Source organism: Microtus ochrogaster, chromosome 19 (genome assembly GCF_000317375.1).
Source record: "Microtus ochrogaster isolate Prairie Vole_2 chromosome 19, MicOch1.0, whole genome shotgun sequence".
Lineage (NCBI taxonomy): Eukaryota > Metazoa > Chordata > Mammalia > Rodentia > Cricetidae > Microtus > Microtus ochrogaster.
In genome coordinates, this window is record NC_022021.1 from 45,838,065 (window position 1) to 45,854,352 (window position 16,288).

Genomic DNA, 16,288 nt, shown 5'->3' on the forward strand with positions numbered 1-16,288 from the left:
GCCCGTGCGTGCGTGTGTGTGTGCGCGCGTCTGCGTGTGTGCGTCTGCGTGTGTGCACATGTGTGCAACATATACCACAATCTTGTTTTTCTTTGGCTTTTGGAACCCGTGTGGGATTTTTCCCCCATGTGTTTTATATGTGTGAATGCCAAATCAATTATATTTGATTTTATTTATAATTTCTACGGCAAAATAAAGAAATACCTTTAATGCTGCGAAGTTGGGTCAAGAATAAAAGCTACCCTCCCCTTATGAGCCGAATTCACAGTGTGAAAGAATTCTGTGTGGTGAGTAAGAATACAAAAATTCTTATCCCTAAGACCGCAGCAGAGGAAGACAAAAAGTCGAGGCAGGAAGAAGAAAGCAGTTGAACTGACTGGTACAGAGTTATTTTAATACACAGTGGGGCAATTCCTGTATTTTACACACAGTGATAAAAAAAAAATCCATTGCAGAAACAAAATTATATTCTCTAGCGTATTGTTTTACTAGTGCTTTAAAACATGCAATCTAAACAATGGAAAGAGCGGGGTTCTCTCCGGTCAGCTGACCTTAAGAGTTGGCTGTGATGCAGGAAGCAGTGGATCACGTGGGAGTCTGGAGGAGACCATGCTCACTGATGAAAATGGTAGACGCTAAGACTGAAAGAATTAGCCTATCCCTCTAGTAAGCCCCAGAACAGCCAGTGTGGCCCAAGGAGCCATGAGCAATGAGGTGATAGTTTGCCAGGCCCCATCACAAAAGAGCCTGGTGGGCTGTTTGTGCTCCAGGTTGCATTTGGCGTCTGTAAGGCTTCAAACCTGGGAAACATCTCTACTGAGAATTTGTTCTCTATACAAGCCTGTAATCCATCTGCCTCATGAGGGCTGTAAGTTAAATAAATGCCCAGACTCAAACACTAGTACGGGAGAGAGCATCCAAGGAACTTGTAGGGAGGAAGAGCTGAGACTGATGCATTACAGGTCTACAGGGAAGCCCGCCAAGCTGAATGGTAAGCCAGGGTGGCCTCCGGACTGAACAAGACACAGAATCCCTAAAGCTAAAGAGGATCCACAGCTGTCTCCGATGCTACTACGAGATCAAGGGCACTGGACAAGTGATCTTTGGATTTGGCAGCATGGGGCCAGGGAAGGGGCTAGTCAACACGTTGTGGATTGAGAAAAGAGTAGAAGGGTGTGGCACCCGGCCTCTCTGAATAGCTGTGTCGTCAAAGGTACATATGTAACTCAAAGGGGATGGTGGCAGGCCTTTTCCTAAAGACAGGAAATGTGCCACTGCTGATCTTTGTAGAGCTGTGGGTTCTGGAGAGGCACCGGATGAGTCGCGCAGCGAAATGGGCCAAGGAGCCATGGGCAATGAGCTGATAGCTGAGAGATGAAGCAGGCCCCTGTCATCTCTGACCGAAACCCGGCGCTGAGGTCTCGAACCACCGGCGGGCGACGCTTCCCTCGGGGACAGCTAGGCGGAGGAGCCTCATTGCCCGTCCAGCTCTCCAGCGATCGCGGAGTCGCGCACCCTCCACGGACACGCGCCTTGTCACTCTGCCCGGCTAGCTGCCAGGAGATAGACGTGGCGCTGGCGGCTGCGCACGCTCCACTCGGCCAGGGTGGGGCAGGGCGGGGCGGCTCGCCCAGCGCGAGTGGGCGTGGCCGTGCCACGCAGTCGCCCGGAGCCACGCCCTCGGCCCAAGGCGGCAGTGCGCGTCCCCGAGCCTCGCGCGCCCCACGCCTTCCGTCCCTCCGGGGCCTCGCGCGCGCGCAGCCGCCCACCCCTCCGCCGCCGTCGTTGTTGCCCCTCGAGCCAGCGGCGCCATGTCTTCGCCTCCAGAAGGGAAGCTGGAGACCAAAGCTGGACACCCGCCCGCCGGTACTGACTGGTTTACACTTTGTCTCGGGGCGCCGGGCGGGGGCGGGGCAGGATCGGGGTTCCCCGGGTCCCGGACCGGGGCGATGCGCACGCGCGCAGGTGAGCGGGGGCTCCGGGTCGCAGGTGAGCGGGACGCGGGCATCCAGCCCTCCCCGGCGGGGACACGTAGCCACCTCGGGAGTCGCCGCGAGTGCCCGCGCTAAGCCCAGTTGTACAACTCAGAACTCAAACGTCGGCAGCTTCCGCTGAGATTGCACAGATGTTTGGGGGGAGCCCCCAACAATTAAAAGGCAGTGTTATGCCGTGATGATTAATCGTGGGCTGACAGCGTTTCACACTGACAGACCAAAGGAGCGGAAATAATCCCGATCACTAATCACCTGGCATGGCTTTCTCTCCTCATTTTCATTTCTCACCCAGTATTCTATTGAAAGTGGTTAAAGTAATATTTTTAAAGCAAACCCTCAAACTCTAAGCCAAGGCAGTTAAGTTCAGGAAAGAGGCACCTTTCTTAGGAAATGGCAAGCAATGGGCGCCGCCTCCACTCAGTTCCTGTTTGTTCCTTCGTGGCTGCCACGCTGGTGGGGCTAGGTGGCAAGGATGCCTGTAAGAACACCCCTGAGAGGCGGCTCGAAGGCCGCGGGTCCCAGAAGCCAAGTCTTCTTAGAGTGCTCCAGGTCTCGGCGGCACACACTCTGAACCAGGGCTTCTCCAACAAACCTTAGAGGACTGTGCTGGGAGGGGGACACATCTGTGCAGTCTCCCTGTTTGTAAAAATGTCACACCTCTGCAGCTGCTGGCCCCCACGGGAGGACAGGAGCGACGGAAAGGCGTGCACTGTGACAGCGCCCCTCCGCTAACCTCGCGGGGTGTAGGAGTTAGAAAAGGATCCCGCTGTGGTGGAAACACTTTGTGTTTGCTGTAAGATTCCATCATGGAGTACGTAAACGCTCTGGGTTCAATCCTCGCTTCGGACCAAACAAAACCACCCTTGGAAAGACTCCCTTTAAGACACAGACTCCAGCCCCTAACCAAGCCTATCCAAAACTAGTGCCCGTTTTGCAAAGGAAAAATTAGTCTTCTCCAATAGAGTCTCACTTTTCAGAGTAGGCCCCATGCTCCGTAGGTAGATGACCAAGGCAAAATGAACTCAATGGTATTTTTTTTTTGTAGATTTCCTGTGTTGTGTTGCTTTGGGTTTTTTGTTTGTTTGTTTTGTGGGGTTTTTTTTGGTTTGTTTGTTGGTGTTTTTTCTTGTCTTATTAGCCTTTTGCTTTGTGTGTTTTGGTTTCTGGTTTTGTGGTGTGTGTGTGTGTGTGTGTGTGTGTGTGTGTGAGAGAGAGAGAGAGAGAGAGAGAGAGAGAGAGAGAGAGAGTGTGTTTAATTTTCTTCTTTAAAAAAAAGTGAAGTTGGGTAGGTAGGACAGTGGGGGAGGAGTTGGGGAGGGGAAAATCATAATCAGACTATATTGTATAAAAACTTTTTTTCTATTAAAATTTAAGAAGAGCAAAACCAAAGAACAACAAAGAAAGGTTTCCATTAAGGAAAACCCTGACCTTTAACTCTTAAAGGAGTAGTTTGAGTCCAGCTGCCTGTGGATTTGTGCTGCTTGGCCTGACCCACAATGCAGGATTCCAGGCTGAGGCGAGGGGCCTGTGCTCAACAGAGATCAATGGAGTCTCCCTGAAGAAGGAGTTCATTAATGTGTGCCTCTTAGAAAGACAAAGAGTCAAAACAACATTGATTAAATTGCTCACAGAGAATAAGAGGCACACCTCAGGATCAGAGGAAGGAAAAGCTCAATTGGAGAAACTGGAGAGTTCTGGTTTACTTTGATTTGCAAACAGGCTTTTGAATTAGAAATGGAATGCCTTGTTTGTGCCTACAGGGAGAACCACCTTGCTGTGCTTGTGCAGCTGTGCACTTGGGCTCTAAGTTTAGAATTTTGGGGCCTGACATTGTGCTTCTCTGGGACTCAGGGGTCTCCTCACCTGACATTAGAGACTGGACCAGGGGTAGCCGCCGTTGGGGCCTGGCCTTGAGACTGTAACTTTTGCTCCTTTGCCTGTTTGTTCCTCTTGTTAATCAAACAGGTCTGTGACCTTAGGGCAAGCCTTTTAACTCACCTGACCCATGAGCCCAGAGGGGTGGGAGGGACCGTGCTGATAGCAGGCTGTGCTTCCCGGCTGCACCCTCCTGTGTAGTGTGTGTTTCTCCTTATCTGCAGAAGTTCCTTTCTGTGGCCGGGAGGCCAGAGTGTGCCCTTTTTTGTCTGGCAATACGAGAGAGCAGCAGCGCTGCAGGATAAATGTTTGTAGAAAGAAGAAAGGGCCACCCACTAGTAAAGAATAATAAAGGATTGCCGAGAACACAGTCCATAAGTCAAAATGACTGTGTAAGAACTTGGGGAAAGCTTTCATTAAGTGCTTACATTGTATAACAGACTTGTGCTTAAATCTTTCATTGAAAATAATAAAATCCTCTTACCACGCCTCTTTTGCTGTCCTCTCTTGTGGTCTCTCTTTATTGACCTCTCCAGTACCTACAATGCCCGCTTTCCTCGCTGCACCTACCCCCAGTCTCTCCCACTCTCCTGGTTTCCCTGCCTGCCTGCGTCTGCACCTTCAGGGGCTGGCAACACTACCTAGAAGGAGCCGCTTAGTAAACAGCTCCAGGAAGGTTTCCCCAAGGCCTGTCTGCCTCCACCCCTCACCTCACTTTCTAATGCCACGCCTACAGCCTCCCTGCTGACCTCATTTGCACAGGTTGTGAACGGCTAGAATTAGCATGGTAGAAGCAGTAACTAGAGTCTGGTCAGTACTACAACCATACCAGCAAGCAAGTATTTAAGCGCTGGGCACTTTGACTGCAGTGGCCTACCATCAAGATACTGTGGGCAGTGCCATTTAAATCATTGGCAGAGCTATTTGGGGTGACTTACTAACCTCTAAGAGCTGGTTATGGGAGGTGGGGGACTGGCCTGAAGGACCTTAGCAGCCTGACAGTGTCCATCGCCAGACAGAGGCCACTCCCAAGCTGTGAGGTTAGGGAGGTGGTTTGCAAAGAAGGACCGTGCTGCACAGAGACCTTCCTGGGAAAGAAGGCGCTTCACTGTGCTCTGCAGGCATCTCCCTGACAGCAAGCCAGGCAGCCCAGACTGCAGCCCCCACTGCTGCTCCTCACCAGAAAATGCATGGAGAACTGGGGTGAGCCCATTGGTTTCCCCGCTCTTGCTAAGGCAGCAACGCATTCAGAAGCTGCTTTGGTTCTAACGGCGGCCGTGGCCTTCCCAGCTGCCCAGACTACACGCGATGACTCACCCCTGCCAGACCCCATGTGAACTGGATAAAGACTCGCTTGGCAGATACACGTTTCAGGCTTATAGCCCCCACCACGTGTACCCATTGCCCAGAGGAGCCAACACGATAAGTCGAGTTTCCTAAACTGATAACGTGATCCCATCATCACGTGTTGCGGCTTTTCTGTCCCCCAGAAGTTGTCAGACAGAAATGTGAACGTGGCTGTTTATGTCACATACGGAGGGAAATAGGCCACTTGCTATTTTCAGCAACACCGATATAATTCAGCTCCATTGCATTAATCATTCAGACATGGCTTCAGGATGCATTAAAGCTTGCGGATGGTAATTGACCCTGAAGTACTCTCTTGCAGGAAGTTTTTGGGTTATCCAGGCTGTTCTGTTGCCAGAAATGAAAGGTGAATTTGCCTTTCTGTAGCGAGCATCCTGTCATACACGTGGTAAGCAGGTTCCCACATTCAGCCAGGGAACCCAGCCATTGACCACCGGTTGAAGGGAGCAAGCGTCCTCTGCTTCCACTCCCAGCATGCCATGGGGCACGCCATGCTTTAGTGACTGTTTTCTCTTACGTGTTTTTATCAGGGTTAACCTAGCATTTGTAATGCGGTTACAGTTACCTCCCCTGTTCCTTAGGCAGCTCCGGCTAGCTTCCCCTTGTGGAGCCTGCTGTATGTGCCCTGTTCATTTCAGCCACCACCCTGTGTCCTGACATGCTTGGTGGCTGTCTCACATCCATATCTCAGGCATCGTTTTGCTGACACAGGGAATATTCGCTTTTTAAAACAGTCTGAGCTGAAGAAGTCAAAGTTCCTTTTTCTCCTGTTGAACCTCCAACAAGGAGCAGCGTGGATTCCTGGGCACTTTCTGCCCTGTGATGCTGCCATGTCTGCACAGGCTGCCACAGAGGGTTGAATGTGGTAGAATATCAGATCTCTGGCGGGGCCCATGAGAGGCAGGCTTTGCTGTGGTAGTTTCTGCAGGTAATTATAGTAAACTTGGTGGTTTTAAAACTACGATGAGCTTAAAGTCACTAGACAAATGATTGTGTTTATTTCAGGTCGAGTGAGAAATAGTGCACTTTGCTCTTTTTAGTCCTACGACTTTGATTTTTTTTTTTATCTCAGTAAATGCAAAATAATTCAGTTCTTCCTTTCACAGTCTAGGAAGAGTCTAGAGTAGGTGTCACAATGCTCAGGCCAAGGTGTGAGCAGGGCTGTTGTCCTCTGGAGGCTCTGGGGGGAGCCTTCTCTGTGGTGAGTTCACCCACATGCCTTGGTTTGTAGCCCGTTCCTCCATCCCCACTGGGACCCTGACTCTTCTCTTTCCTCTTGTCACATCTAAAGACCCTCTGATTACGTGGTCCACGTGGCTAATCGAGAGTAATCTTAGGTTCAGACAGTTGGCTTTCCATTCCCTCTGCAGCCACACCTTGCCATAGAACACATTCGTAAGTTCTGGGGAGAGGAGACATTAAAAGTAACACCACAGTCACTGTTCCCCATTCTGCTGCCCATGACCCAGCTAAGTGGCCTTGACCCAGTTGCCACGCGGGTCCAGAGGTGGCATCGGCCAATACCTAACAGTCCCTGCTTCCAGGATTTCTGATGACAATTCTCCCCAGCACCTCCAGCAGTCAGGTCCTGCTTTTTCTCGTGACTGACGAGAGAGCTGCGTGGTGCCTCTGCTCTCAGATGGTGCCTCTGCTCTCAGACGCAGTGATGTGGAAGATGGACACAGCCTTTGTTGGTCCATTTCCTCCCCGGCCTGTGTGGCTTAAATCAGCAGCCTGCACCCTAACCGAAGAGCGTTGCTCTCTTCCACTTCCCCTCAGCTTCCTTAGTGATGAGCTGTCTGAGGTGCAGGATCAGGGCATGGGGGGCGGGGTGCTCATAATTTTAGTGCATACCACGGAGAGCCTCTGGAGACTACATGGTCTGGGGCGGAGGGTTCTCACTGAGATTTCCCACAACTGACAAGTAGATAGGCCAGACATCAGCACCCAGTGTCCACCCTTGCTGCTGCCCCTCACATTCTCCACCTTTGCCTTATAGAGCTCACACCCTGGGCTATGTGAGCATCCACTGAAGCCAGGCAGGTATGGCAGAGTTCACGATGACTGGAGGCTTCCCATTTCTTGGCAGATCAAGAGACAGTGCCCAGGACTGGAACCAGGGCTGAGATATGATCTCCAAAGCTTCCCTACCCCCTCTAGCTGTCTATGTCCATCTGCTAGGTGGCATGTCTCAATGGTCCACGGTCTTGCTAAGCAGAGCCAGCAACTGGAGGCCAAGAGCTTCGAACACAGCTGCGTGGGGCATGCCACATTTAAACCTTGGCATCCACTATTGCCCTTCCCATGCTAAGAAATCCATCAGAAGGATGAGAGGACCTGAACGGAAACAGTTACAGCCTCTCTCTCCATAGAGCGGCTGCCTCCACCAGGAGTGACTCTTGCTGTCTCTGGCAGGGAATACAGCATATGAGCCACAGCCACCAAACTCAGGAGCCGACAGAGGTAGACAGCAAAGGTCGGCACACAGAGACCTCAGTTGAGGAAATAGCAGGACAGGCAGCTGTAGGACAGATGTGCCTGAGACAGATACATGGTTAGAAACAAGGCAGGACCAAGTCCCCAGCAAAGACCTGATGATGATGTGCAGACAAAACTGAGCTCTTTAAAGAGACATAAAGTTACTGAAAATCAGTTGTTGAGATAAAAGGCAGATTTCTGGGAACATTGTTAAATAGGATCCGTTTTTCCCCCAGAGTAGCATGGTGTTCCTGCATTAAAGGGTGAGGCACCAGGGTTTTAGTTTCAAGCCCAGATTGGCAGATTCACCATTTAAGCGCAGCCCTCTGATCAGAATGCCTGGGCTAGATTGGGCATTCTCCAGAGTCTTAAGACAGATCAGCTTTACAGAACTTAAGCTCCACACCGTGGTACAAGGCTTGGTGAGCATAGGGCACATGCAAACCCTGTCCTGGAACAATGCTACTAAAAGATGATACACAGGCTTATTGGGGAGAATCTGTTGTCAGATATATTTGGGGAGACTTCATTGTTGTCTGAGGTTTCTGTCTTGCCCGGTTTCCACAGTCATTAAGTCCCAAAGAGATCACACAGAAGTCTACATTAATCATAAACTGATTGGCCCATTAGCACAGGCTTCTTATCAACTTTTATAACTTACAATAGCCCATTATTCTTGTCTGTGTTAGCCACATGGCTCGGTACCTTTGTCAGCGGCATAGTTACCTCTTGCTTCTCCTGTGTCTGGACAGGACTGCAGAGGGAGCTTCCCTCTTCCCGGAATTCTCCTGTTCTCAATGACCTGCCTATACTTCCTGCCCAGCTACTGGCCAATCAGTGTTTATTTAAAACATAATCGACAGAATATAGACAATTGTCCCTCACCGCTTCTTGTTCCCGCCCACCTACAAGCTTGATGCACATTAGCGCAGTACAGGCTCCTAAGATCTCCCTTGGACCCATCTGGGGCTGGGGAGATGGCCGCGTTGGTAATGTGCTTGCTCCAAAAGCTTGAGGATCTGATTTCAGATTCCTGGCACCCACACATAGAAGCTAGTTCGTGTCTGTAATTGCAGTGCTAGAGAGGTGGAGATAGACGGCTCCTCAGAACCTGCTTCGCTCAAAAACAACAGGTGGAGGAAAGATTGAGAAATATCCAGTATCCACCCTCGGCCTCCACACTCATGCACGCATGGCAATCCATTGGATTCTGTCTACCTGGCATTTCCTCATTTTTTCCATCCTACACTCTCCATCTCTACCCCTTCTTCCCTGGCTAGCTTGACTACAATTACAGATAACATGTGGGTACACATGTGTAGAAATCAGAGGCCCCTGGTGTACGCTGGTCATTTCTCAGTAGGGTACACAGGGTTCCTATGGAACCCAGCTATCCCATGCCTATCTACAGATCCAAGGAAATGAACATACAGACACAGAAAATTATATAAACGTTATCCAACGCTGCAGTGCTCATAACAGCCCAAACTGCCAACACCCTAAGTGCCCATCACCTGGTGAGTGGGCAAATCAAATATGTGCTGTACCCATGCAGAGGACTGTATTTGGCATTAAAGAATGAAGCCCTAATGCATGGGGTAACATAGGTGAACTTTGAAAATAAAGGAAAACGGCCGGGCAGTGGTGGCGCACGCCTTTAATCCCAGCACTCAGGAGGCAGAGGCAGGCGGATCTCTGTGAGTTCGAGACCAGCCTGGTCTACAAGAGCTAGTTCCAGGACAGGCTCCAAAGCCACAGAGAAACCCTGTCTTGAAAAACCAAAAAAATAAATAAATAAATAAATAAATAAAGGAAAAGAGCCAGTGACCAAATTCTGTGTGTTCTGTGATTTCTCCACCATAGATGTCCAGAGTAGGAATATACATGACTGATGGTTACCAGAGCCAAGGAGGGATGGACAGGGAAGGCTCTTCATGGGTGTGGGATTTCTGCGTGGGGTAAGGGAAAGCAGTGATAGCGTGGTCTCACCGCTCTGAGTACACCAGGCCGTGTTAGACCGTCTAAACAGGCGAGTTCCATGGTACAGGAAGTGTGTTTAAAAGCTGCTTTTAGAAAGAACATGACTTCTGCCAACAGCAGCCTTTTGGAGCACTGTTTGGGAAGGAGGGTTGCTCTGAATGGCTTTGCGGCCCATGGCTGGGCTCTGAGGTTCACCCAGTACCAGTCTCTCTTGAGAAGAACCCATGGGAGCTGAGAGGACGGCCATTTCAGCCCAGGGCTTATTCTGAAAGCCTGCGGACTTGAGTTCGGATTCCTGGCACCCACCCAGAAGCTGGGCGTGATTCATGTCCATAACCCGGTGTGAGGGAATTTCCCAGAACTTGCTGGGCAGCCATGGCTATGTCACCCTGTCCAAACCACTGGTGTTTGAAGAACTCAGATCACGAGGCAGGCTTTAAGAGGCCCATGTTTTGTCCCTATGACACAGAGAGCCCAGAGTAGCCACGATGTCACCTGGCTTATGTTCCATTCACACTGCTGTTCTTAGAAAGTACTTGGAGGTGATCGGAAAGGAACGCAGGAGCCGTGGGAAGTGTCTAAGGTATAAAAGGGCACCGAGGACTGTATCAAGTCCGTCTCCTCTACGTCACGCTACCCTCCCCCTGTTTATGATTGTCACTGTCCCTGGTGTCCATTCGATAACCGTGGCCTTCCATCAGGTGCCCCAGATCCACAGGCAGACACCCCTCCACCCTGGTCACCCCACCTTTGTTTTTATTTCAGTGAAAGCCGGCGGAATGCGGATTGTGCAGAAACACCCACACACGGGAGACGGGAAGGAAGAAAAAGACAAAGATGAGCAAGAATGGGAAAGCAGCAGGTGAGAGACAGCTAGTGACACGAGCAGACTGTGCAAGTGACCGCTCGGTTAAATATTAATGCTGTCTGTGCGTCCAGCACCTCCTGGACTTCCAGCCCGCACACTGTGTGGGGCAGGACTCTGCACTAGCAGCGGGGAGACGGTGCATCTGGAGCGTGCCGTCTGGCTCACCTCCGCCAGGCACCCTGTCCTCTGGTCCAACCAGGGCTGCTGGGCCCAGGAGCTGAGCGGAGCATACCCTCACCCTGTAGCCCTTTAGACTGGCACTCTGGAGGGGGCCGGGGGACACAGCTTCCACCTCTCCCGGCAGGCCACAGGGTGGAGGAAATGGATTCTTGTGCCTGGTGGTTCTTGGTGCTCAGGTCTCTGCCCAGTCCCGAGACGTGTGCACTGCCCATCTGTGGACAGGAGCTCTCCACTAGGGCTTCCGCCTGGATCCCCCTGGACCTCCTGTGACCGCTCACACCGTGGAACCTCAGCATCCTCACAGGCAGGGTAGGGAACCGACTTGGGAAATGCTCCGCGGGCAGATCTGTAATAAGCAAGGTTACTCTCCAAGTGACTGTGTGCGTCCTTCAGTGACAGCCCCAGCCCTCCGGGGTCCTGCATTCTGTTTGCCCCTCTGTCGGCCACCTCTTTTCCTTGAAGGTTCTGGTCTCGAAGCTTGGTTTGAAGGCTGCATCCCTCATCGTGAGTAACCGTGTCGTATGATCGCCACCTCAGACACAACCGTGAATACATCCATGTGGAAGAGCATCCGCAGCAGCGTTCCACTGCGCATGGTGTCTCCACTCTAGCAAGAAGGAAGGGGGTTGCTGGCCAGGAAAGGGAGTGGTCCAGCCTCCAGATTTCGAGGGATGGAAAGTTACCTGTGTGTAGGAGCCAAGACAGGGCGGCCCCTTGCGCTTCTTCTGACTTTCCGATGAGCAGAGATGTAGCAGCTAATGTGGGAGAGGAGCAGCTAAAATCACAGAGGAGTGGCGTTGAGAGGGAGATGGGGTGTGCCCGCCTTAGATTACAGCATCCTCTTCTCCTGAAGGATTAATCAATCCCCCCCCCCACACACACACACATCTGTAGAGCCAGGGAGGATGGAGCAAGCTGATTGCAGAGTCAAGTCTGCAGAGCTGCAGGCAAAGTCTCTGTTGTGCTACTCTGGAGTCAGATTGCTGTGCTCCTTGTGGGGTATATTGGCTCTGGCTTGGCTCTTCACCAGTGCAGCTAAGCCATGTGACCTAATGGGAGCACATCCCGAGTGGGAGAAATCTGCACAGCAGGCTGTTGACTTGTGCTGATGCAGGCATCGGTCCTGGTGCCCCGTGTGACGGTGCAAGCTTGACTTTGCCTCCCTCCCTGTCCTGTGCTGGGTGTCTGAGTAATAGTCAACATAGCTCAGTAATGATTATCGCTGTTGCTTCTTTAGGGATTTTGAAGATACTTCTTATTGCTTTTCTGTGTGTGCGCACATATGCCACAGACCACCTGTGTACCTTCACCATAAAGAGATTGGGGAGTTATCAGTTTTCAGCGTGGCTCCAGGGACAGGGCCGGCATCGCTTTATACATGGAAAAGGCCTGTTTATTTCCAGAATGTATAGAGTATGTAGTCGTCCTCCGGGGAGTGGCATTGGGTCTGCAGTTGGGCTGACTTTAATCTTACAACCCTAAGCTTTTACTCCGGATGTGAAAATAAGGCTGCTGACTACGTCCCATGTCAATCTCCCCCTTAGAGTCACACTTGCAAACTCTCTTTTAAACATCTCCTGGATGTTTAAGACTGTTTGCCAACTCATTTCTGGTGGCTTCCTCCTTCCTCTTGGAGACAGAGCAGTGATTACACAGAAGATGAACGTTCGGAGCCCCGAGGAGGTCATTTTGTGACCCAAGGTGTCTCACAACCTCCCTGGCAATTATTTCTTCACATGAGCTTATGCAGCCCTTAATCTTTAATTTTCCAGGGATTTAGAAATGCCTTATGCTGCCGGGCTGCTTTGAGATGCTAAATGTAAGAGAGAAATGAAAACCATGAAAATCAGGGCTGGAGAGATGGCCCGGTGATCAAGATCACTGACCGCTCTTGCAGAGGAACCACATTCGATTTCGAGCACCCTATGGAGCCTCCCAAGCATCTCTGACTCCAGCAAGATATCCAGTGGCTCTCTGGCCTCTCCAGGCACCAGACACATGTGACATATATATGTAGATAAAATGCTCAGCACTAGGCCCATCAGGTATATATACATGGGTATGTGTATATATAGGCATATATGCTCATGTTCCTAAAATAATAAAAGGTGAACAGAGGAAGCCCTGAAACTGTCTAGGACCATCCTCTCTTGGTGCTCCTGCTGTTCTCCCTGTACTCCCGATACCGTCTGTGGGAACTGCTAGCCACACCTCTCCTGATGACCAAGCCTTCGTCTGTAGCACTTGCTGTTTTGTGAGCTAAATACTCCCACCACGGCCTGCTTTGAGTAGAAACTTGAGATCGCTAGCACAGGCCTGTGAAGAGGGACCTTTAGCCAATGCTCACAGCGGAGTTAGCTCAAGCATGTCAGGGACTGCGGTCCCCTTGTACATAGTTAATGTTTGTTGTTATAGTTCATAGTTAAAGAGATGAAGTCATTTATGATCTACTGTAGATGTCCACATATGTATTCTGCCTGGTGTCCTCTACAGTAAGGTGTGTGTCTTGGAAATGGGCCAAGTCTGCCCCTCAGACACTCCTGAGTTGAAATTCAGCCCCCACTGTGAGGCAGAGACGGTGAAAAGGTCAGACTAGCGGGCTTTAAGAGGTGGTTATGTAAGTCATGGCCTGGGCCCCATGAATGGATTCTGGTAGCTTTGTACACAAGATGGGGGCACCAGAAAGTAATCCATATGCCATACCCCCAAGCTGCCCCGCGCCCCCTTGGAGCTGTCACCAGACGCAGCCCCTGACCTTGGATTAGACCATGCGCGGAGGTCGACGCTCTTTTCTTTACAATCACATTATTACATTATATGGCAGAAAATGGACTGACAGAGTGTCTCTTGGGGATGGATCCTTTCGTCTCTCATCTGTCTGAAAACGTATTTGTTCTGCTGTAGCTCTGGGAAGATGGTGTGCTTGTTAGCCTCCTTGTCCCTGGGACAGAACGCCTGACATAAACAGCTTAGGAGGAGGAGAGAATGCTGTGCAGAGGGACTGTGTCTGCTCGTCCCGCTCCGTGCTGGAGGAGTCTGTGCTGGCACAGGTCTTCCCTTAGGATGCGCAGGAGTAGAGGGCTCTGGGCCATGGCGATGATGTCGTCCGTCCGTGTGCCGGGTGTGCAGGCTTTCTCGCTCTGTCTCACGGCTACACTGATACAGAGCCTCCTGTTCTGCCACGCCCTCCCTTCCAGGACGGACTGAGCTTTCCAACCTGCGCCCAAACCAATCTTTCTTTCGGTTGTTTTTGCCAGGCATTTGGTCACATGATAAAACCAGGCAGAGAACTAGAACTAGCAATGGGGTGGGTCATCTCTGTGACGACCTGGCTGTGTGAACCAGCAAGAGCGTGGAGGTGCAGAGCAGAGCCGTAACTGTGGGAGACACGTGGCCCTGGGGCTTTACCTAGGAACGGGAGGTCTCCTGAGCACCCGTCCTTCCCCCACAGGAGAAGCCTGATCGCCTGAGGCGTTGTGGAAATGATCCACAGCTGCTCCGCTTCAGGGTGCCACTGGCCATGCTCAGCCTGGGAGAAGCGGCTTCCGCACAGCCAGCAGCGTCCGAGTTTCCGTGACTTGTAGACCTTACACACGCCACCTCCTCCTGTCACGTGTCTCCACGTCCACATTTCCCCTTCTTCCTGCATGAGGGCCTCACCTTGGTGACCTTCCTCTGCCTGTCTCTGTGAAGACCCTGCTTCCAAATAATGTCGGCGTTCGGAAACTTAAAGGTTTAAGACCTCACCACAGCCCCTTTAGAATGAGCCCCAAACAAATGCCAAATTATGACCCACTGCGGTCTTACTGGTTCTCTCCTTACGTACGTTATCTACTGGGATAAGAAATAGGGAAATGAGAACTCTGAAGCCAGAGGCTAGCACAGCTGTTTGTCACTTAGGTCACAAGGCCCCCACATGAGACTGTTTATCTCTGGGCTGTGGTCTGGGTGTGTGAACCCTGATGGCTCCGTGTGGTTGACCAATGTGTAAACCATCTGTAAGTTCAGCGTTGTCTGTAAGTCCCAGCTGCCTGTCGAGTGTCCTTCCCCCCCCCCGACATGTATGCAGATATAGGCAGACCAGGGTTGCTTGGTGCCAGCAGACCAAACTCAGTGTTGTGTCGGGGCCCCGGTGACATGGCAGCCAGAGCTGACCCCGGTTGGTGTGCAGTGGGCTCTGGAGCCTTGTGCTGCACCAAAGGCTTCGTGTCTGTGTATTCAGGGCCTTGTGTGACATGAAAGGTCTTTACGGAGGGCTGACTGGTGGCCCCTGTTTATGGACTGAGATGACGCAGCTGTCACAAGACCCTCAGAACAAAGCGTATCTGAGGTACAGTGTGTGAAGTTCTCGTGGCAAAGGAGCCCCTCTGCCAGCATTTACTCTTGTCCTAGTTGAGCACTGTAGCAACCCGTCTTCCAGGCCAGGTGTTCTGTCCAGAGGGCGTGGCCCCACATTTCGATTTCACGCCCCATCGATTTTAAAGAATATTTTCTGTATTCATTCTGTTGGATTGTTTGAGAAAGGTCTCACTATATAGTCGAGGCTGACCTCAAACTTGAGATTCCCTTTGCCTGAGTCTCCCAAGTGCTGGGGTTATTGGCTTGTGCCGCCATGCCTTGGTCATTTTTTCATTACACACACACACACACACACACACACACACACTGTTTAGTGCTATAACTCCATTCTGTAAGTTATATGATATCTATAAACTAGATGGCAACCTAATTGATAAAGGTGAAATAAGCAATAGCAACCTGATCCTATCATTAGCTGTTATGTCAAGGTCCAACCACCCTTGTAGTGAAGTTTCCCATTAATGATTCAGGATGTGAGCTTAAATTTGTAATGACCTTCTGGGTAATTTCAGGTTTAGTGGGGGCGGACTGCTTCTTGTCAAATCCAATTAGATCATTGGCATTTGCCACATCGTTGGTGGTGAGCTGAGATGAGGTTTCCTTTCCTTTTTGCTCCCAAGTGTGCATTTAGATGAGCTTCATTGTAAGCCGCTTGTCCGTTTTCTGAAAACTCACTTAAATTCATTCCTAAGGCGGCATTTGAACACAGTTCTAGGCACTTGGGATGAGTCCAGGATGAAGCAAGACAGTTTGCCTCAGGAAACCATCAGCCATGCGCATTGCACACCTATTGCAAGGTGCCGAGGGCAGGTGAAGGAACGTGGGTCTGCATCCATGGGAGCCCTCAGGACCACGAGACCTAGTGATAGACAGCCCATGTATTAGGTGCTAGCCGATTTAACTTAATACGGCTTGTTTCTTCAGGGCAAACAGGTGTGAATGGAGTGGGTTCTCGTGTCCATTGCTCTTCAAACTAAAGCCATCCTAAGCTCAATGCCCGCCTTCTTCACCGATTGGCTCACATCCCAGTGCCTGTCTTGTCATTGTGCACAGCGGGAGTTAAGCCTTTCTTCCCAAACACGTGGAGTACGAGTTTTACATGATAGGCAAGACTATAACTGCCTTTAAGATGTTCTAGTTAGGATCCCCTTATGATCCGAGCAGGGTGTGCGTGGCAAACAGCAGC

At 50.9% G+C, this 16,288-nt stretch overlaps 1 protein-coding gene across 1 annotated transcript in view; it reads left to right on the plus strand.

Moving 5' to 3' along the window:
• Positions 1-1,710: 1,710 nt before the first annotated feature.
• Positions 1,711-16,288, plus strand: part of Dap (death associated protein) — a 41,493-nt gene continuing 26,915 nt past the window's right edge. Inside the window, exons 1-2 of the mRNA XM_005356669.3 lie at positions 1,711-1,866; positions 10,461-10,557. Coding sequence (XP_005356726.1) covers positions 1,812-1,866; positions 10,461-10,557 — 152 coding nt within the window. The 5' untranslated portion in view covers positions 1,711-1,811. The remainder of the gene's footprint in view (positions 1,867-10,460; positions 10,558-16,288) is intronic.